Below are 24,036 nucleotides of genomic sequence, written 5' to 3'. Positions count from 1 at the left end.
CCAATTACTGAACACTGTATCAGATACTGAGGGAAGAATATTGATAGTCGTCGGGTTATTATTTAATAGACCTATTACCATAGTTAATGTATATGTCCCCAACTCAAACAGAACCTCCTTTTTTAGACGCCTACTACCCCTGTATTGTATTGTATTGGGTACTTGTAAAGCGCGGCTAATCACCCGTAAGGGTCTCAAGGCGCTGCCCATTTTATCGACCTCGGAAGGATGAAAGGCTGAGTGGACCTCGCCGGGGATCGAACCTGCAACCCTTGGGTTGATACAGAGCTCAGCCACAGTGCCTTAGCATGCTGAGCTATCTGTCCAGCTAGGTGGTGCTAGAACACCGGAAAGGTACCTTAATTTTAGGTGGAGACCTTAACGTCACCATGGACCCTGAGCTAGATTCTTCATCTCTAAACCCGCGCTCTTCATCCCGACCCCCTAACTCGGTATACAACTGCCTCAGACACTTGGGCCTGATAGACGTCTGGAGGGTCCAACACCCCAGACAGCGAAATTACACATTCTTTTTACAACCCTGGTCCATTTATTCCAGAATAGATTACCTCTATATAGACCAATCTAGCCTATCCCTCATCTCTGACTCAGACATTAAGCCAACCGTTTGGGCCGACCACTCCATGACCACCATTAATCTAAATTGGCCCAAAACCCCAGTGCACCCTTTCATTTGGAAGTTAGATGGCTACCCACCCTCCCACTTAACATACCCTGACAAACACCATAACTGAATACTTTCAATTCAATAAAACCCCAGATTCTTCACTTTTAACAGTGTGGGAAGCCCACAAAGCTGTGCTCCGAGGTGAATGCATAAAACAGAAAGCTTATCTAAACAAAGCATATAACGCTAGAGTCAGTGATCTGACCACTCAATTGTACCACATAGAATTAGGTCATAAAAATTCACCAAACGACACTGGATTACTAACTAAACTCTCATCGGTTCGGAAAGAGCTTAACTCTATCCTCCTTAAAGAGGCGCAGAAGAAAGCCTTAAAACTTAGGAAGACCATTTTCTATGAAGGTAACAGAACAGGCCCTCTCTTAGCAAGAGCTCTCAAGGAAAATCCACCCGATCACATATTCATAGACTTAAAAAGCAGGACGGAACCTACATATATGACAGTAATGGCATTGTCAACCAATTTAGTGACTTTTACAAACAATTATACAACCTAAAACCCCAAAGAAGCCTAGATGACACTAGAGACCTGCAACAATATCTAAAAGCAGCAAGCCTAAATAAATTAACATCAACGCAGGCTTCTACACTAGACAAACCGATATCCTTAACAGAAATCCTAGCAGCTATATCATGTTTACCATCAGGTAAAAGCCATGACCCTGATAGTTTCACTAATACATACTATAAAACGTTCAAAGACCTCTTGGCCCCCCACCTTTTAAATTTATACCAATCGAAAGACAATTCCAAATTCTCAGCAGACATGCTCTCAGCGCACATTTCTGTGATACTTAAACCTAACAAACCACCAGACAACCCCAGTAGTTATAGACCCATTTCTCTGTTGAACACACATATAAAAAATGTTGGTAAAATATTGTCGAATCACATTAACACAGTACTAACACAGTATCCCCTATCCTATTTATATTGACCATGGAGGTCTTAACCTCCCACACCCGCATTAATAAAGAGATTAAAGGCATAACGCTTGGACCCAAAGACTTTAAAATAGCTATGTACGCAGATGACGTTTTGTTTTCGGTATCCCCCCCCCCCCCACAACATCTATCCCAGCAATTATGACAGAGTTAGACGCCTTTGGTCAATTCTCTAACTTTGCAGTAAATAAATCAAAATCGGAAATCTTGAACATTTCTTTACCACAAGCCGAGTTTCTTAGTTTATTCTCAATATCCCCATTGTGTTTACAAACTAAACATATCAAATATCTGGGAATATATATCTCCCCTAACCCATCTACTCTTGTTGAGAGAAATTATACTACATTATTACATAATACATACAAAGACCTAACAAACTGGGGTAATAAACCCCTCTCCTGGTGGGGCCGTATTCAGTCAGTAAAGATGACCACCCTCCCCAGAATTCTATATGTACTCCAAGCACTACCCATTCATCTTCCCAATTGGTTTCTTAAACGTCTACAAGGCCATATAAACTCCTTTGTGTGGGGTAGATGTAAACCCAGAATAAACAGAAACACCCTGTATAGACCTCTGACCCAAGAAGGGTTGGGACTACCTAACATAACAGAATATTACAACGCAGTGACTCTCCAGAGAGTGTTGGATTGGCATGGGGCAGGTGCACAATAAGCTTGGGTTTCCATAGATACCCATATTCTCAGGGTCCCGCAGGTACAGGCGATGTGCTGGGTACCCGTAGAGCTGAGAACTCCTCAATGTCAACACCTAGAGATACATAAGCACCTTTTTAAAAATTAACACAAAATCCCGCATAACATCCAGTATATCACCTCTATTCCCATTAGTGCTCAACACAGAAATGATTGGTGGTTTAGATAAGGGTTTTAAAAGGATGGCTGAATGGTATTATACTATACCTCTTTGTAGGTTTACGGAAGGAGGGAAATTGCTAGATAGAAACAAACTTGACAACTTAGCAGATGGAAGATACACTGGTTGGCTAAAATATGCGCAATTACATAATTTCATACACACATCCCCACATAAGCCAAATCTACTAAGACCCCTAACACCTTTTGAAAGCCTATGTGATAAGGGTATCAAACTCAAAAACTCACTATCACTATCCCGGAAAATGCTCATAGAGCATCAAAAAACACAATTACCGCCCTTTACAGACAGATGGTCTAGGGCAGTGGTTCTCAACCAAAGTGACCTCAAGGCCCGGTAAATTTTACCTAGACATGTCCGGGGCCCAGTAGTTTATATATATACATATTTATATATACATATATATATACACATATATAGTGAGCAGCAGGGGCGGGTTGATCAGCCAGGCAAATAGGACCTGGGCAGAGGGACCAGCAAGTAGGGGGGCCCACAAATGGTATCTCCATGGATCTTGGTGCATTCCTTAAGCTGGAGTTTTCAGTTGCCCTATCAGTAACTAAGCAAATAAGTGTGGGTTTAGTGGGGGCCCTGGCAGGGGTCTGTCGCTGTGAGGGCCATGGAGTGTGGGGTCTGGCCATGGAGTGTGGGGTGCCCTTTCTCTGGCCCTTAATGTTGGGGGTCCTGGCTCTGTAGGATGAGGGGCCTGTTGGGGGCAGGGCAGGAAGGCTACCATGTACATTTGCATACCATTTAATACATTTTGGTCAGTGTGAGACAGTGTTCCTGGGGCCTTGATTGGTCTCAGTCTGCACCTGGTTTGCAGTGGGGTAAGAGTGTGCAGTGGGGGCATGACAGGTCAGGGCCCACCAGCAGGGCTATCACGGCCCGGTACTGGGCCACGGCCCGGCTGTTGAGAAACCAGGGTCTAGGGACCTCGGTGCCCAGTGGGAACAATCAGATTGGGATAGATTGTTCCATTCTACCAGAGGATCCTCGTCCTCCCCGCAGGTTCTTGTGATGAACTATAAAATATTACTCAGTTGGTACCTAACTCCAACTAGACTAAAGACGATCTACCCTGATTCGTCTCGGGCTGCTGGAGGGGATGTGGAGAACAAGGTACCTTTTTACACATGTGGTGGCACTGTACTAAAATAAAGCCCCTGTGGGAAGTGGTAGAACTTCATTTTAGATCAATCCTGGGAGAGCACTTTAAACTCAACCCGAGTACAGCACTATTAAATGATTTGCCCAAACTCCCATGCAAGATTAAAACCACCCTCCTACAGACTGGACTTAATGGTTCTAGATCACTGATTGAACGATCCTGGAAGACCCAAAATACCCCTACAAGGGATATGTGGCTAGATAGAGTGGCAGAGCTCTTAGACTTAGAGGAATATGGCAATCTCAGACGAAACAAACTAGCATTCATTCTAGATGTTAAGTTAGTATGGGAAGTATCCCTCCACTCATTTACTAATAATACCCATAGGCATATACGCCCACCCCATAACATTAGCACATCTTGGGAGTTGTAGGAAGCCCCTCCACCTCAGGAAAGGATGCTACCTCTTTTGTCTCCCCAGCCCTTCCCCTTGCCTGGACCTGTTGGACTCTTGCTTTGCCAGTCCTACCCACAACCCTGGAATATCCTCTATTATCGCTATTGTCAGGTTGAGACAGAAATGTCAGTGCATCCTGGCCCCAGTGAGACAGTTGTAATATACAGAAAGTCTTTAAGCAGAAAGAGAACCTAAAGACGTATAGCTTTATATAGCAACATACACGGATATGAGCATATGTTGAATGTAATACGTTTTGTTTAATGTTACTTGTTAATGTTCTTAAATACCACTGGACTGATACCTTGTAATACCACTGTTGATATAATACTGATATGTCCAATGTACAAAAATAATAAATAAAAAAATAAAAAAAGTATATATATGAATTTAATAGTTTATATTAATATGTATTTGATGGGTTTTGTGCCAGTTTTTTTTTTTTACACTGTACTTCAGGTCTCAAGTCGCGCTAAATATTCTAGCTATCAGATGTTGGTAGTCGAAGCTCAAGAGCAGGGAATACCCATCCGCGATTAGGCGTTAACTGCCTAAAAAGGTTATAGTAAGACAAAAGTCTCTTAAATAATCAAGGCAGGTGAGGTCCAAAGCACAATATCCAACAAACAAAATCAAATCCGTAGTCAAGCCAAAAGGTCAGGGCAGGCAGTGTAGATGTATAGTATAGGATAGATCTATTGACACATATCAACACATGACAGTAAAGTAATGTTTGATTCATAATACTTTAAAAATACATTTGAAAAAACACTTTTTTTTTTTTTTAAGAAAAAGAATATACGAACTGTTGCATACCTTTATTAAAGGGACAGGAAACCCCAGAATTTTTTATTCATGATTCTGATAGAACATACAATTTTAAACATCGTTCAAATATGCTTCATTCTCTTGTTATCCTTTGCTAAATAAACAGCATTGCACTACTGTCAGCTAGCTGAATACATCTAGTTAGCCAATTGCAAGAGAAAAAATGTTTACAGGCACCAATCACCAGCTAGCTCCCACTAGTCTAGGATATGTGTGTGTTCAATTTTAACAATAGATACCAAGAAAACAAAGCACATTTGAAAATAGAATTGATTTTTAAAGTGTATTAAAATGACATGATCTATCTGATTCTTGCAAGTTTAATTTGGACTTTCCCATCCCTTTAAAATCTTAAATATATATATATATATACACATATATATATATATACACACACAATTGTCATTTTGACACACTTCCTATTTAAACTTCTGGGTACTTACCTCCTAAATATCCACTCACCTTGCAAAGTCCTTTTGAGTCTGGTCTTTTCGCCACAAAGCATCCTCTTCTGAAGCTACATAGAGATATATATCATCTTTTGTACAGGTTTCAGGAAGGGTTGGGTGTGTTTGCATTTTAATTAATACTAATATTCCTTTCACTAATGTCTTTGAATCCTGTAATAGAGGGGGAAAAATCTAATATGTAACAAAAAAAAAAAAATAAAGTTACAAAACTAAAGAGAAATTGTATAATTGAAATGGTCAAAAAAAGGTTTTTTTACTGATAAACGGCAAAAAAAAACATTTTAAAGTACAATTCTATGTAATATTATAGTATATTTTATTTATTACATATGCTGCATGCATTTCCAAGATCATTCAATTATTAATGCACCATTGTATCCATTTTGTATATGTACTGTACATTCATACCAATCTGTGTGTTATCAAAAAATACAGTATTTTTTCATGAACAGCCAAAGGCTAGTTCATATGAGAGTCTCTAAATTGGAAATGCAATGAAAACATTTTGCAATACTAGATTTGTTATATCACATCCATTTTAGTAACTGGATCCTACTCGAAGCAATGTTATTTTGTGACAGAGCACTATGCAAGGAAGTTACTAAATAATAGTGCCATTAGATTTCTAATTCCAATGGCTATAACACTTGTATAACACAGGTACCAGTGTTATAGATAATTAAATCTAACTGGGATCTCTGAAGCACACATTAAAAGTTCTGGAATCTCGGGTGCTTTTTTTATCCATTTATTCTGTTCCCACAGCTTTTGTTAGAATTATTGGGGATCAGTCTAGATCAACCCAAATACAAAATTTATCAAGGCAGGGGGGCCCTCTACCTCCACTATTATTTGCTTTATGCATTAAAGGGATATGAAACCCAAAACCTTTTGTTCATGATTTAGAGAATACATTTTAAAAAAAATTTCAGTTTACTTATTTTGTTTAATTTGCTTCATTCTTCAGATATCCTTTGTTGAAGAAATAGTAATGCACATGAGTGAGCCAATCACATGAGGCATCTATGTGCAGTCACCAATCAGCAGAGACTGAGCCTATTTAGATACGCTTTTTAACAAATATATTGAGAGAATGAAGCCAATTAGATGATAGAAGTAAATTGGAAAGTTGTTTAAAATTGCATGCTCTTTCTAAATTATGGCAGAAAAAAAATATGGGTTTCATGTCCCTTTAAGTCAGAATTGTGATATATTTGGTATATCAGTGGTAATCATGAGAATGAGATTGCTCTATTTGCAGATGACATTAATCAATTAGGTACTAAACCCTGATCATCATTACAGTTAATTTATTGTACTATTAGTAGATTTAACAACATTTCTGTTTAAAAATGTATAATGACAAATGTGAAGTGATTAAATATATATATTTTAACTGAACTTTTATTTTAATTGGACTAAGAAAGCCATTTGTTATTTAGGTGTTAACATACCACATAACCTTCAAGATCTATAACAGCTTAATTATAAGCCCCTCTTTTCTCAACTCAGAAAGGATATATCCAAATGGTCAAAATGTAATTTTCTAATATTTCTTACTATGGTTTTATAGTGGTAACCAAGATATCTATTTTACCTAAATATTTTATATGTTTGTTTTATTGTCTATATCAATCAAGGTTCAAGAAAATACATTAATTCCAGACTGTTATATCGACTTTCATATGGGTCATAGATGACCAACAATTAATAGAAAAAACATGCTCTTACACAGATCTGGAGGAGGGGTTAGTGTACCAAATTTGATCTAATATTATTATTCAACAAAAAATAGCACAGACAGTTGTGTGGCATAATTCTATAGATAATATTTGATGGTTTGATTTGGAAAGTAAGATGATTAATAGTAAATCAATATATAAAGTATTAAGGTCAGCAAGGGATATTAGCCCTCTACTGGAATTTTTTTTAGCAATTACTCATACAATACGGGACCACCTCACAACTAATTGCAGGTTTTGGGAAGTTAAACAAAGGTTACTTTTATGGGCTCGATTTTTCAAGCCATTCGCCCCCCTACTACTGCAGGTTCTCACAAAAGAACCTGCAGTCAGTATTTATCAAGCAGCGGTCATCAGCCCGCTGCTTCCTACCCTCTTCTCCACCTCTTAGGTGGAGAATTTTAATCTTCCCGGTCTCGTCCAACCGGGGAGATTGGCAGCTCCTGCCGGCGTGTGATTGGCTATGCGCAGGCATGGGGCGGTGTTGCACGCAAGCACAAAATAGCAGAAGAGCTGGGTCAGACAGGGGCAAATATGTCCACCCCTGTCCGCTCCTAGCTTGATAAATCGTATATATATATATATACATATATATGTCAAATTCACAGGTTACAGTTGGCCTATATGGTAGGTTAAATTTATAGTATCACAAAACAATATTGAGGTTTATGTTTCAATGAAAAAAGTTAACTATAAAATGTACAGTTTTTTTGGGGGGGGGCTGTTATCTATGTGCAATATCTCATTACAAAGCCCCAGATTTTAGGATCTAAAAAACCCCTCAAATTTGCTTTTATCAAAGTGTTTTAGGATTTTATAGGTTTTAAAAATTGTCAATTGTCATGTAGCAATTTCTAATTTGTTTGTTTTCTAGGGAAATCACCATTATTTTTAAAACACTTTTTATTTATTACACCTTTAAACCAATCCTTTCACACTCTTTGTATGGAACTGAACTTGCAAACACATTTTATGTTTAAATACTGGTAGCTATATTAAACCTTCAAACCAATAATTTCACATGATTTTAGGAAACTGAAAATTTAAGTTAAAATATACTTTGAGGTGGAAAAATTGTGCTCCATGACTCACAAGATAAGGGGTGTGAACTTCATGTGGGCAATTTCGTCAGGATTCAAGGGCAGTCTTTCTTGGACCTCAACCCTTTCTGCACTTACTCTAAACGCAACAGGATAGCACTCTCACACCTAAGAGCTCCAACTATGCGCACCACTGGAACTATATCATTAGAATCTTGAAGGTTTAAAACACAAGACTTAGATTTTTAGGTCCTAAACTCAAAATTAGGTCATTTTAGGACCCACCAAATACAAATATTTATTCCCCTGGGCCTTGAAACATAAAACAAATAGGAACAAATAGGTTTAAACCTAAAAAATAAAAAGGGCCCTACTCGCTTTGGAATGTATGACAGAACTTAAAGAAGAATATAGATACCCGCTTTCACATTGGCTATCATACTTGCAGATTAGGGACTACAAAAGGCTAATATATTTTTGCCCCTAGCTCCATATAAACATATTTGTAAAATGGGTAAGCAAGTGTGGCATTTATTATCTAATTATCTAATTTCTATAAACGACTGATGGATATAGATTCTAGATCTGATCCTCCATACCTTGTCAAGTGGGAAGATGAATTTTAAATTTACCTCAAAATAGAGACAACAGATTTTATCTGCTACTACCAAGAGATCTTTGTCAGTCCTAACTTTAGAAACAAATATTAAATTGCTAACTCATTGGTATCTCACACCCCATAGAATACACCAAATATACCCAAGTGTATCAGATAAGTGTTGGAGAAGCTATAGATCTATAGGTACCTTTCTACACATATGGTGGGGCTGTCAGGTCATTAGTTCCTACTGGGATGCTATTTACTGTGCAATAGTACACCTGCTCAATTGTAAAATCCTTAAATTCCTGTGATATTTTTGCTTAATAGCAAATTTAAATTGCCATGTAAATTTCTCACCACTCTTTTTAAGATTTTCTTCAACTCTGGCACGGGACTAATTCTCTGATATTGGAAAAAAACCTCCATCTCCTACGTTCATAGAATGAGATAACTTAGTTAGTTTTGCTTTGAAATTAGAAAAAATTGCATATATTTACCAAGGCAGGAGGGACTTCTTTGTAACTATGGAGTCTTTTTGGGATGAGAAGCAGGCTCTCACATTACGTCCTTAATTATTCTGATAATTCCATATCTAGAAATTTCTTTCAGGACAGGGAATGCTTGTGTCTCATAATGTACTTTCTTCAGACTATAGTTTCATTTCTTCCCTGGATTTAGGTGGGGATATTAATAAATACTATTAAATCCCACAACTGTAGAGCAAGGGTAATTCAATTGTGGTTGGGGCTCCATCTACCAAACATTATTAAGTTGAACCCCTTTATGTTCATACTTCCGTTGCTTTCTAGATTTCTGATTTACATACATCCTATAGGCTTCTTTATGCTTAATTATATACATTCAGTTAAATGTGTTTTTAAATGCTAAATAATGTGAGACAGACTAATCTTAGTTTTGATTTTATTGTATTTATTTGGTTTTCTTACATTTCTTTTACTTTTGAAAATGCAATAAAAATAATAAACTTCATAAAAAAAAGGACCCTACTCATTCCATTTTTATCGTACTGTTTATGTTATGTCCTGATTGCTTTATTTGGTAAAACATTGTTAAAGTCTTATAAAAAACTATTACATGCTTATCCTTAAAAAAACATTAATATAGTAGAATCACATTTTCAACAATGCACTAACATTTTTCTGATGAGTTTCAAAGTATTATTTAATTTCCCTATCTCTTGTATCATGTGACAGGTGTCCTAGGTAACAAGATGCAGATTTTTTTTAGGATGAGCATATATGCTGCATCTGAGGCATCTGGAGCAGCAAGTTTCTATTAGATTGAGTATTGAAACAAAGAGATTCTGTTTTATAATTGCAAACATTAGAAATGGAATAAGGAAAAAAAAAATACTAACCTTACTGACACTTAGCTGTGAGGATCCGTCCTGAAAAACCATTGTTAAGACTATGGCTTTGGCATTCTTCATCTCTTCAAACACTTTACACTGCTGATCTTTATTGAGTAATCTAACATTGCGAATTTGGGATTGATAACATTTAACTTCCTTGAATGTATCTAATTGTTTTGTTTTATTGTCACTTTCTGTGAACCAGTGCTCTTGTTTGCCTGAAGAGTTGAGTTTTAAGGATTCTGGTGCACTCTGTATCTTTTTTTCTTCATTGAATGAGTAATTATTATGTACTAGAACTTTTTGTTCTTTGTTTTCTAAATCCAATTTGTCACAGACTGGAATATTATAAACTAAAGGCTGTGACTGCTTTTGATGGCTCTTACTAGCAATTAAACTCAAAATAGATTTATGGATGTTTTTAGAAACTACTTTATTTTTTCCATTTATTGTAGGTATATTTTCCTGCATGAAAAACAGAAATGAATGAAAACATGACACACCATTTTGTAATTATTCTTGAAGAAAAACTAATATTTTTTTTTACTATATACTGTATATGTGAGACACTGTCAGACATACTTAATGACTGCATGAATAAACAATGTCTGTACATCTAGTTCTGATTATAACAGACTAAAATTATACCACCTGCATTGATTTAAAGGAAATAGCTTGTAATCATTTCATACTTTGAAAAAAATGCTGATTAATGAAATTAAAAACAAAATTTATGCTTACCTGATAAATTCTTTTAGTTCATAACATATGGAATATATTTCCCACCACTAGGAGGAGGTCAAGAACCCATATCATAACTTAAAATCCATCCCACCTCCCATCTCTCTCTTAGTTTAAAGTATAGCCAAGTAGAGAATAGGAAACATATAGGTAGGAAAGACAAAGCAGGGTCTGTAGAGGTGTCATAAGAACTGTTGCCCCCAAAAACGTAAACGGCGAGACCTGTGGACCATCATCATTCCGAAAGAAAATGATTAATCAGGTAAGCATAATTTTGTTTTCTTTGGTAAAATGATGATGCTCCACAGTCCTCCATAACATATGGGAAAATAGCCAAGCATATTGTCTATATTACGGAAGGGGTGAGACAATTTTTCTGGCAGTTCCTATTTAGCCAATACTGTGGCCTAAAGGACTTTCCTGCCAAAAGCTGCTTGCGAAGAAGCACAAACCTCAAAGCGATAACATTTGGAAAAAGTATGCAGAGAAGACTATATTGCAAAATTGCAAATCTGCTCCAAAGATGCCTAATTTTTAAAAACCCACAAAGTTGCAACAGTCCTTGTAGAATGAGCTGGGATATACTTAGGAGGTGACTTTCCGCCACCAAGTAAGCTGTGTAAATCTCTTGTTTAAGCTAAGAGGTCCACACTACCAAAGTAGCCTTCTGCCCCTTACAAGTCCTGGAGTAGTGAACAACCAAACTAGAAGATTGTCTGAAGACTTTAGTAGCTTGAAGATTGAACCTTCAATGCCCTGAATACATCAAGATTATGTAATAGCTGCTCTTTAGTGTTAGCAAGATCTAGAAACAAGGAAATATTTTTTTCCTGATTGATGTTCACCACAGAAAGAATCTTAGGAAGAAAATCATATTTAGTACAAGGTACAACCTTATCCTTGTGAATAATTAAAAACAGAGAATCACAGGACAAGGTTGAGAACTCAGAAACTCTCCTAGCTAAGGAAATTGCCAATATCAAAAGTACTTTCCAAGATAGAAGTTTCATATCAATGGAATGCATCGGTTCAAATGGTGGTCCTTGTAATTTCGAAAGCACTAAATTCAAATTCCAGGGTGGAGAAATAGGTCTCAAAACTGGCTTAAATCTAACCACGCATGAACAAAAACCTAAACATCAGGAAGTTTGGCTAACTTCCTTTGAAAAAGAACAGACAAAGCAGAAATTTTACCTTTTTGGGAGCTCGGATACAAACCCTTGTCAAGGCCATCCTGTAAAAACTAAAGAATTCTGGGAATCCTAAAGGAATACCCTCTGGAAGAGCACCATTCAAAATATGCCTTCCAAATTTGTGATACATTTTCTGTGTCACATGCTTTTTTTCCTGTATTAAAATATCAATGACCGAATCTGAGAAACTTCTATGTCTCAAAACAAGGCGTTCAATCACCACACTGTTAAATATTAGATATTTGAGATTCTTAATGAAAAAAGGCCCTTGAGACAACAAGTCTTCTCTCAGAAGGAGCCATGGAGGAGATGAGGACATCTGCACTAGATCTACATACCACATTCTCTGGGGCCAGGCTGGAGCAAGCAATATTACTGAAGCTTACTCCAGTTAGATCTGAGCATGACTCTTGGAAGAAGAACAAACAGAGGAAACAGGTATGCTAGATGAAATTCCCATGGACATACCAAGTTGTCTATCATGTGAGCCTTTGGATCTCTTGATCTCACACAATACTTTGGAAGTTTATGATTTAAGTGGCAGGCCACCCCACTTAATCACTAAAAGATTTAAAATGTCCTGCTGGGGAGACCCCTCTCCTAGAAGAACCAATTGACAGCTGAGGTAATCCACCTCCCTGAATGGCCGATAGGGAGCAATGATTTCTCTGTGCTCAAGACAGAATCTGAGACACTTTCTGCATGGCCAGTGGACTGCAGGTACCCTTTGATGATTTATGTAGGCTACCGCCGTGACATTGTCCAACGGAAAACGTATAAACTTTTCCTCCTTCAAAAAAGGGCCAGGACTGAATAGCCCGAAGAATCGCTCAAAGTTGCAGATGTTTATTGGTAGCCTCACCTCTAGAGGAAGCCAAACTCCTTACACTCTTCGAGGATTCCAGAGCGCCCCAGCCTAAGAGATTGGTGCCTGTCATCACAATAGCCCATGAATGATGAAGGAAGGATGCCCCAAGGGTCAAATAAAGACTTTGGGCTACATTACACAAAATATCACTTCCACGAAATGAGGACTCTGCTTCAAAAAGAACAAAACTCCTTATCTCTTGAAGGACAAAAGGAATCAGTCCGGATATCAGAAATATTTTTCCTGAGAAAACCTAAAATATTTAGTCTGTCATGTGGCCTTACTGACTAGATAAGAACCACATATAGACCTACAGGTACACAGTAACATAGTAACATACATAGTAACATAGTAGATGTAGTTGAAAAAAGACCGAAGTCCATCGAGTTTAACCTATACAAATCTAATTTACTTACAAAAAAAGCTCCAGTTGAGCTTAAATTAATCACACTAAAAGGTGACCCATTTAATACAAGCAATCATATCCATGAATTTTGTTTCTAGCCAGAAATGTATCCAAACAATGTTTAAATGTATCTAGGGTATTGACATTCACTACCTCCTTTGGTAATGAGTTCCACAATTGTATTGCTCTTACAGTGAAAAAATGTTTCAGTTGCAGGAGATTAAATCTCCTTTCCTCCAACCTTAAATTGTGCCCTCCAAACAATTTTCTTGGTATAATCAGAGCTTCTGCCATCTCTGTATATGGGCCTTGAATATATTTATATAAAGTAATCATGTCACCTCTCAAGTGCCTTCTTTCTAGAGAAAACAGACCCAGTTTGACTAGCCTCTCCTCATAGCTTAAATTCTTCATTCCCCTTATTAGCTTTGAGGCCCTTCTCTGAACTTTTTCTAGATCAGCAATATCTTTTTTTGCAATCGGTCCCCAGAACTGCACTCCATGCTCAAGGTGAGGTCTTACCAGGCATTTATATAGTGACAGAATTATACTTTCCTCCCTTGAATCAATGCCTCTTTTAATACATGCTAGTATCTTATTAGCCTTTGAAGCCGCTGCCCTGCATTGTGCACCCATCTTTAACTTGTTATCTATTACTACTCCAAAATTCCTTTCCTCCTCTGTTTGGCTAAGTCTTGTCCCATTCAAATAATATAAATAAAAATGGTGTCAAGAGCGCCAGAAGAATGTGTTAAAAGGATGGTATTTTAATAAAGAAAGTTAACGTGTAGTAACTAAAAAACCCTAATAAAGGTTTACAGTAAAAACAGTAAGTATGTACAATGTACAATAAAACAAACACAGATTGAATTAAAAGTCCACAAAATGTAAGCAAGACTCTAAGGTGCACCTTAAGAGCAGAATGATTGTCTATAGTCCCAATAAAACGATAGGCAAAGTCACATGTATAAAGTGTCCCAATGTTGACGTATTCCAATAGTGACGTGTTCCAGTGTGTGATGGTAATAAAAATGAAGAAAAAACTTCCAAAGCAATCGAAAAACAGAAAAATTGTGAAAAATTAAAAATATGTAAAAAATATGATAAAAAAATCCCAAAAAGTATCAAACAAGTAATAAATAAAAAAATAAAATAAAAATAAAAACAAAAATAAAAATGGCAAAAAGTGAATCAAATATAAAGTTGGACGATGTCAAAAATAAAGTCTATCGGCTAGATTTAGAGTTCTGCGGCCAAAGGGGTGCGTCAGCTACGCATGCTTTTTTCCCCCGCACCTTTTAAATACCGCTGGTATTTAAAGTTCACAGAATGGCTGCGTTAGGCTCCAAAAAGGGAGCGTAGAGCATAATTTAACGCCACTGCAACTCTAAATTCCAGCGGTGCTTACGGACGCGGCCAGCTTAAAAAAACGTGCTCATGCACGATTCCCCCATAGAAAACAATGGGGCCATTTGAGCTGAAAAAAAACCTAACACCTGCAAAAAAGCAGCGTTCAGCTCCTAACGCAGCCCCATTGTTTTCTATGGGGAAACACTTCCTACGTCTGCACCTAACACTCTAACATGTACCCCGAGTCTAAACACCCCTAACCTTACACTTATTAACCCCTATTCTGCCGCCCCCGCTATAGCTGACACCTGCATATTTTTTTTAACCCCTAATCTGCCGCTCCGTAAACCGCCGCTACCTACATTATCCCTATGTACCCCTAATCTGCTGCCCCTAACACCGCCGAGCCCTATATTATATTTATTAACCCCTAATCTGCCCCCCACAACGTCGCCGACAGCTACCTACAATAATTAACCCCTAATCTGCCGACCGCACCTCACCGCTACTATAATAAAGTTATTAACCCCTAATCCGCCTCAATAACCCTATAATAAATAGTATTAACCCCTAATCTGCCCTCCCTAACATCGCCAACACCTAACTTCAATTATTAACCCCTAATCTGCCGACCGAATCTCGCCGCTACTGTAATAAATGGAGTAACCCCTAAAGCTAAGTCTAACCCTAACACTAACACCCCCCTAAGTTAAATGTAAGTTAAATGTAATTGGAATCAGCCAATCAGATTCAAGTTCAATCCGATTGGCTGATCCAATCAGCCAATCAGATTGAGCTTGCATTCTATTGGCTGTTCCGATCAGCCAATAGAATGCGAGCTCAATCTGATTGGCTGATTGGATCAGCCAATCGGATTGAACTTGAATCTGATTGGCTGATTCCATCAGCCAATCAGAATATTCCTACCTTAATTCCGATTGGCTGATAGAATCCTATCAGCCAATCGGAATTCGAGGGACGCCATATTGGATGATGTCATTTAAAGGAACCGTCATTCCGCGAGTAGGCGTCGTTAGAAGAGGATGGATCCGCGTCGGCTGGGAAGAAGATGGCTCTGCTCCGCTCCGGAAGAAAGAAGATTGAAGATGCTGCTTGATAGTAGACTTCATCCCGATGATGGACTTCCGACTTCAGCCCGATGATGGATTTCTTCAGCCCCCGCTTGGATCCAGACTTCAGCCCGAGGATGGACGTCACTCTTCAGCCCCCCGCTTGGGCTTGGATCAAGACATCGGAGGCTCTTCTGGACAGATCGGGACCCGGTGAGGTGAAGACAAGGTAGGGAGATCTTCAGGGGCTTAGTGTTAGGTTTATTTAAGGGGGGTTTGGGTTAGATTAGGGGTATGTGGGTGGTGGGTTGTAATGTTGGGGGGGTATTGTATGTGTTTTTTTACAGGCAAAAGAGCTGAATTCTTTGGGGCATGCCCCGCAAAGGGCCCTTTTTAGGGCTGGTAAGGTAAAAGAGCTTTGAACTTTTTTAATTTAGAATAAGGTAGGGCATTTTTTTATTTTGGGGGGCTTTGTTATTTTATTAGGGGGCTTAGAGTAGGTGTAATTAGTTTAAAATTGTTGTAATATTTTTCTAATGTTTGTAAATATTTTTTTATTTTTTGTAACTTAGTTCTTTTTTATTTTTTGTACTTTAGTTAGTTTATTTAATTGTATTTATTTGTAGGTATTTTATTTAATTAATTTATTGATAGTGTAGTGTTAGGTTTAATTGTAGATAATTGTAGGTATTTTATTTAATTAATTTATTGATAGTGTAGTGTTACGTTTAATTGTAACTTAGGTTAGGATTTATTTTACAGGTAATTTTGTAATTATTTTAACTAGGTAAATATTAAATAGTTATTAACTATTGTACCTGGTTAAAATAAATACAAAGTTGCCTGTAAAATAAATATTAATCCTAAAATAGCTACAATATAATTATAATTTATATTGTAGCTATATTAGGGTTTATTTTACAGGTAAGTATTTAGATTTAAATAGGAATAATTTATTTAATAAGAGTTAATTTATTTCGTTAGATTTAAATTATATTTAACTTAGGGGGGTGTTAGGGTTAGGGTTAGAATTAGCTTTAGGGGTTAAAAAATGTATTAGAGTAGCGGTGAGCTCCGATCGGCAGATAAGGGGTTAATACTTGAAGTTAGGTGTCGGCGATGTTAGGGAGGGCAGATTAGGGGTTAATACTATTTATTATAGGGTTATTGAGGCGGGAGTGAGGCGGATTAGGGGTTAATAACTTTATTATAATAGCGGCGCGGTCCGGTCGGCAGATTAGGGGTTAATAAGTGTAGGTAGGTAGCGGCGACGTTGGGGGCGGCATATTAGGGGTTAATAAATATAATATAGGGGTCGGCGGTGTTAGGGGCAGCAGATTAGGGGTTCATAGGGATAACGTAGGTGGCAGCGATGTGCGGTCGGCAGATTAGGGGTTAAAAAATTTTAATAGAGTGGCGGCGATGTGGGGGGACCTCGGTTTAGGGGTACATAGGTAGTTTATGGGTGTTAGTGTACTTTAGAGCACAGTAGTTAAGAGCTTTGTAAACCGGTGTTAGCCCAGAAAGCTCTTAACTCCTGTTTTTTTTATGCGGCTGGAGTTTTGTCGTTAGATTTCTAACGCTCACTTCAGCCAAGACTCTAAATACCGGCGTTAGAAAGATCCCATTGAAAAGATAGGATACGCAATTGACGTAAGGGGATCTGCGGTATGGAAAAGTCGCGGCTGGAAAGTGAGCGTTAGACCCTTTCCTGACTGACTCCAAATACCAGAGGGCGGTAAAAACCAGCGTTAGGAGCCTCTAACGCTGGTTTTGACGGCTACCGCCCAACTCTAAATCTAGCCGTATGTGAATAGTGTTATCCTTAGATAAATCCCTCTGTAAGATAGTGAAATCTTCTTAGGTGATGATTCGTGTTACCTTGCTAGTGACCTGTAAAACATATAACACAATAGTGCAATATAGCTAAAACCAATATACAGCAAATAAAATAAGGCTTACCAAAACTGTCGACGCGTTTTGGCCCTTAATATTGGGCCTTTATCAAGACTAGAGTTTTGGTAATGCCTTAAAGCCTTATATAGTGTGTGTAGTGGTGTATTGAATCTTAACTTCCTGTGGTTTTTAGGCACCAAAACATTCACATTGCTGTGTACCATTAATTAGGTCCCCCTCCTATGGAGTTATGTTGACTACCGGAAGTGACGTCGTATGTCGGCATCACTTCCGTATTTACGTGACAAATATACAAACCGTTTGACTTAACTACAACTGGTAGATGTGTGGCTTCTATTAAGTGTATTGGAGAGTCATTTTCAAAGATTTATTTCTTCTTTAGCTCCGTTTTGTTAGTACGAAATGTATAATCTAAGTTTACGTTGTTATTGGAGCAGACTGGAAGTGATGTATATTTCAGCGTCACTTCCGTGTGAATATATCCAATCACGTTTTGTCATAGATAGAACTGTTTGTATGTCCTGTTAGTAAGTCTAAATATTAATAGAGTGTCAATAAAGTGTCAATAGGGTATCGATAAAATATTATTGAATGTCATGCTTTTTTGTATACCAAATAAACTCTACGATTTTCACATCAAATGGACTTTTCCATTTTTCGCCCATTTCATTAGTTATTATTGTGTTGCTATAGAGACACACAGTTGCCACAAAGACATGGCACCGGAAGTGACGTTATTCTGTGGGACAGCAATGGGGACCAGGTTCGCGCCGAGCTATGCCAATTTATATATGGGCAAATGGGAACATATTTTCTGGGAATCCTGCCCAGCTAGCGCGGACCTGGTCCTTTATCAAAGGTACATAGATAACATCATCATTATATGGAAAAGAACACTTGAAGACATTTAATATACCATCACAATAATGAACCAAAATGAAGCTAACTTAAAATTTACTTACGAATACAGCCAGAAGGAAATCAACTTCTTAGATTTGAAAATAGAGATTATAAATGGGAAACTATTTTCCCATTTTCCTGGAAAAGATCGACATTTTTCAAAAAAGTTGATAGTAACAACTATAAACATAAACTGAGCTGCCACCACGATAAGTGGAAGTCTAACATCCCAAAGGGGCAATTACAATTACAATTAAACGGAATTGCTCTAACTCAGAAAAATGGGAAGAGCAAGCTATCACTCTAAAAAAGAGGTTCATTGAAAGAGGATACGATGAGGAGACTCTCGATATGAGGATAAATGAAGAGATATAGACAGAAGAACACTTCTAAGATATAAAGATAAAACTACTAAAGGATTAGAGACAAATATCATCAATGTCCCAATGATCACTGAATACAGTGAAAACAGACATATAATAGAGAAAATATTTAAAAAACATTGGTTACTTCTCAAAAATGACGATATAATTGGGGAACAATTAACTAAGCAACCCAGATTTATATACCAGAAAACAAGTAACCTGAGGAACTCTATAGCTCCAAGCATTCCAAAAATAAATAGAAAAACTGAGAGGGATTACTCAGGCAAAAAGATAAGAGGGTTTATTCCATGCCCAAGCTGTAAAGATTGCAAGTGCAGGACAAAAGCTAGTCACTTTATTTCCAGTAGTATGAAGGTTAAATATGCAATTAAAGATCTTATTAGGTGTCAAGATAAGGGAGTGATATACCTCATACAATGCCCATGTGGGCTACAATACATTGGGCAAACATCGAGGCCACTCAAAGATAGAATTAGGGAACACCTACTTCTAATTGAGAAAAACAATGTAGAAACACCACTTCACAAACATTTCACACTTAAACACCAAGGCAATGTGAAAAGTCTTAAATATCTAGGAATACAGAAAATAAACAGAAATTGGAGAGGAGGTGACCACGAAAAAAGACTCCTAGTTGCCGAATCCAAATGGATATTCAATTTAGACTGTTTATATCCTAAAGGTCTAAATCATAAGGAAGATTTAGCACATCTCATAAATATCAACATCTGATTAAGACCATTGACGGCACATTATTATTATTATTATTATTATCATTTATTTGTATAGCGCCGCCAAATTCCGTAGCGCTGGGTACAATGATAGGGGTATACAATGAAAAGATTTGTGATAAAATACAAGACATAACAAAACTAAACAAATCTAGCACAGGAGGAAGAGGGCCCTGCTGTAATGTTATAAGTGTATATCATTTCATACACATAGATTAACATGCCTGTTGGTGTATTTACTTTTAGATCTTTTTGCAATGCACTTCCCTAATAGTGCAATCATGACTCTGACATCAATATATATACACAGAATCTGTTCACTAGAGAGTGACTGACATAACAACATATGAGGCTGGATACACATCTCCGTTAAGATCATATGCAATGTAAGATATAAAGTCTATTTCTCCCCATATATCTCTCATTTTGCTCCTCATAGGTCTATTTTAGACAATAAATGCAGCAAATTAAATAAAAGTTTTAGAACTAACCACATAATTTTAATGATGTGGGATGGTTCGATCAAACTAATAGCCCTTTTAAGCTGTATGACTAGGTAAATAATATACACATATGGAATAAAATTCCTTGAGGCTCCATCAACACATATACATAACTTAAAATCCATTTACCCAATAATGTACTCTCTAAGTAATCTTAGTAAGGTGATCCACTTACTTTAGATACATACATGTCAATGAAATAATAAATGCTAAATTAGGTGTCACTACTGACACACTATGACTTATATAATATAAGTGATTTTAATGCCCTTACTTTTATCTACATATACACATCCATTTTTTATATGGTTACACCTATATGACATCTGGTTCTATATGTGTGTTCACACTAATTCTACCAGATTCTATATATTCTACCAGGTGTGTTCTTCATAGGATGCAGTTACTAAATTCACCAGTGCAGATAACAGTATAAGAGGTGGATTGATTCATATATGGTTATCTTTAATTCATATATGGTCATCTTGAATTCACATATGGTTATTTTGATCTCTGACTATGCCTTATGTATGGTATTATTCATACCCTAGATGTTATACAAAGTTAAAGAAATATATGTCAGAATGATTAAATATATAAAACGATAACAACAAGCCAAATATGCCGTTTCCTATCAACCTTTATATTTGTTCATTTCACTTTATGTGACAATAAGCTATCAGTTATAATCAAATATTTATATGTTCTTTTTATATTATTTTTATATCCATTATTTTGATATCCTTATTTCCCTTTTTTGAGTCTAATATGGTAACATTGTCATTTTATCAGCGATACATATTGAATGAATAACTGTGTGTCATGTCTCTATGGCAACACAATAACAAATGAAATGGGCGTAAAAATAAGAATTCTATTTGGTGATAAAATGGGAATGTCCATCCAGTATATAAAACAGCAGGATATTTAATGTATACAATGTCTCCATTTGATTTACCAACACAATGTAAAAGTAGATCTATTTAAGACACAGCGATATTAGGTCTTGGGAAGTGACGTTGAGAATAACGTCACTTCCGGTGCCATGTCTTTGTGGCAACTGTGTGTCTCTATGGCAACACAATAATAACTAATGAAATGGGCGAAAAATGGAAACGTCCATTTGATGTGAAAATCGTAGAGTTTATTTGGTATACAAAAAAGCATGAGATTCAATAATATTTTATCGATACCCTATTGACACTTTATTGACACGCTATTAATATTTAGACTTACTAACACGACATACAAACAGTTCTATCTATGACAAAGCATGATTGGATATATTCACACGGAAGTGACGCTGAAATATACGTCATTTCCGGTCTGCTCCAATAACAACGTGAACTTAGATTATACATTTCGTACTAACAAAACAGAGCTAAAGAAGAAATAAATCTTTGAAAATGACTCTCCAATACACTTAATAGAAGCCACACATCTACCAGTTGTAGTTAAGTCAAACGGTTTGTATATTTGTCACGTAAATACGGAAGTGATGGCGAAATACGACCTCACTTCCGGTAGTCAACATAACTCCATAAGAAACCAAAATGGTTTGGTTAAAAGACATACATATAAAATCCGCACCGATATCACAAATCAATATAATAAATTCTGTGGATCACACAGTAAATAAATTTGGCCTCTGTATGTGGTGCAACTAATGTGATCTAGATAATGCAATAAGTGTTAGAGGTAGCCACCCTTGTAGCAATTAATAAAGGTTCACCACTTACATTAAGCTGATCTGTTATATTAGTGTGTTGAACAAAAATTATAAATATGGTTCTAATGCGACCAAATGAGTCCTAATATTGGACACATAATATTGATGTATACTAATATACACTGAATGAGATGAAATGCTCATGTTGTGTTGTTAGTGTTAGTTTCCAGTATACACTCAGATCAACCTGGTCTTAATATAGATATGATAGAATTAGGTACCAATATTGACTGTAGAGGTAACCAGTATCAGACACTTTATTAGTTCTGATATGGGTATGTAACATCTACCCTGTTACTTGATTCATTTGTTAAGGATATTCCACAGATTGATATCTCAAGTGGTTAATACTGAACTGGCAATCTGTGATCAAGGATATGTAGATATTTTAGATATTTTGGAGCACAAAAGGCTAGTTTTAATAATCTATCAAATTCGTGATATCAGTAACTAGCCAACCTTGGACCTAGTTTATATATTTCCATCACACATTCACTCAGCCCTCAATGGGTTCAAGTATTGAGTTCACTTATAAAGAAAAAATATCCTTATGATAGGGTTCTTTATTATGCATATGGTACCAAGATTAGTTTTACCTCATTGACAATCAATATCTGTTATAAAATAATAACAGGTGTACAGAATATAATAAACAGAATTCTAACTTTGTGTGATGCAGGCATTTACATCAGTCCTAGTGAATCCCAGTACATAGACCCCTGTTACATATAAAGGGTGATGGTAGTGAAGTTATGGACGTAGTAATGAAACTATAGACAATTGGTCACAGCTTTATTGGAACAAAAAATTGCGTTCAGGGGCAACAGAAAAAAACGCAATTTTTAACTTTGAAGTTTGTTCCAATAAAGCTGTTTTTATTATATACCTCTACGTGGGATCCTCTGTTTTTCCTTTTCTTCTAACACTATTCACATACGCCTAGATTTAGAGTTTGGCGTTAGCCGTTAAAGCAGCGCTAAGGGGTCCTAACGCTGATTTTTACAGCCTGCTGGTATTTAGAGTCAGGCAGGAAAGGGTCTACCGCTCACTTTCTTTCCGCGGCTTGAGGCTACCGCAGATCCCCTTACGTCAATTGCGTATCCTATATTTTCAATCGGATTTGCCTAATGCTGGTATTTCGAGTCTTGGAAGAAGTGAGCGGTAGACCCTCTACCGACAAAACTCCTACCGTCAAAAAAAGTCAGTAGTTAAGAGCTTTATGGGCTAACGCGGGAACGTAAAGCTCTTAACTACTGTGCTATAAAGTACACTAACACCCATTAACTACCTATGAACCCCTAAACCGAGGCCCCCCCCCACATCGCAAACCCTATAATCATTTTTTTAACCCCTAATCTGCCGCTCCGGACACCGCCGCAACCTACATTATAGCTATGAACCTCTAATCTACTGCCCCTAACATCGCCGACACCCATATTATATTTATTAACCCCTAATCTGCCCCCCCCCAACGTCGCCACCACCTACCTACACTTATTAACCCCTAATCTGCTGACTGGACCTCGCCGACACTATAATAAATGTATTAACTCCTAAACCGCCGCACTCCCGCCTCGCAAACACTATAATAAATTTTATTAACCCCTAATCTGCCCTCCCTAACATCGCCGCCACCTACCTACAATTATTAACCCCTAATCTCCCGCCCCCAACGTCGCCGCTACTATAATAAAGTTATTAACCCCTAAACCTATGTCTAACCCTAACCCTAACACCCCCCTAACTTAAATATAATTTAAATTAATCTAAATAAATTTACTATAATGAAATAAAGTATTCCTATTTAAAACTAAATACTTACCTATAAATAGTTACATTGTAGCTATTTTAGGATTTATATTTATTTTACAGGCAACTTTGTATTTATTTTAACTAGGTACAATAGCTATTAAATAGTTAATAATTATTTAATAGCTACCTAGTTAAAATAATTACAAAATTACCTGTAAAATAAATCCTAACCTAAGTTACAAATACAACTAACACTACACTATCAATAAATTAATTAAATAAATTACCTACAATTAGTTAAACTAAAATATAATTA

The 24,036-nt window shown here is 36.9% G+C and overlaps 1 protein-coding gene across 1 annotated transcript in view; it reads right to left on the bottom strand.

The window, feature by feature from the left end:
- POLN (DNA polymerase nu) overlaps positions 1 to 24,036 on the bottom strand; it is a 587,345-nt gene that overhangs the window by 484,799 nt on the left and 78,510 nt on the right. Inside the window, exons 6-7 of the mRNA XM_053700310.1 lie at positions 10,181 to 10,639; positions 5,412 to 5,569 (exon numbers count right to left, since the gene is read on the bottom strand). Of these exons, the coding sequence (XP_053556285.1) occupies positions 5,412 to 5,569; positions 10,181 to 10,639 (617 nt within the window). The remainder of the gene's footprint in view (positions 1 to 5,411; positions 5,570 to 10,180; positions 10,640 to 24,036) is intronic.

Source organism: Bombina bombina, chromosome 2, assembly GCF_027579735.1.
Source record: "Bombina bombina isolate aBomBom1 chromosome 2, aBomBom1.pri, whole genome shotgun sequence".
Classification (NCBI taxonomy): domain Eukaryota; kingdom Metazoa; phylum Chordata; class Amphibia; order Anura; family Bombinatoridae; genus Bombina; species Bombina bombina.
The sequence above is the reverse complement of the archived record's forward strand: the minus strand, read 5'-3'. Positions and strand labels throughout refer to the sequence as shown.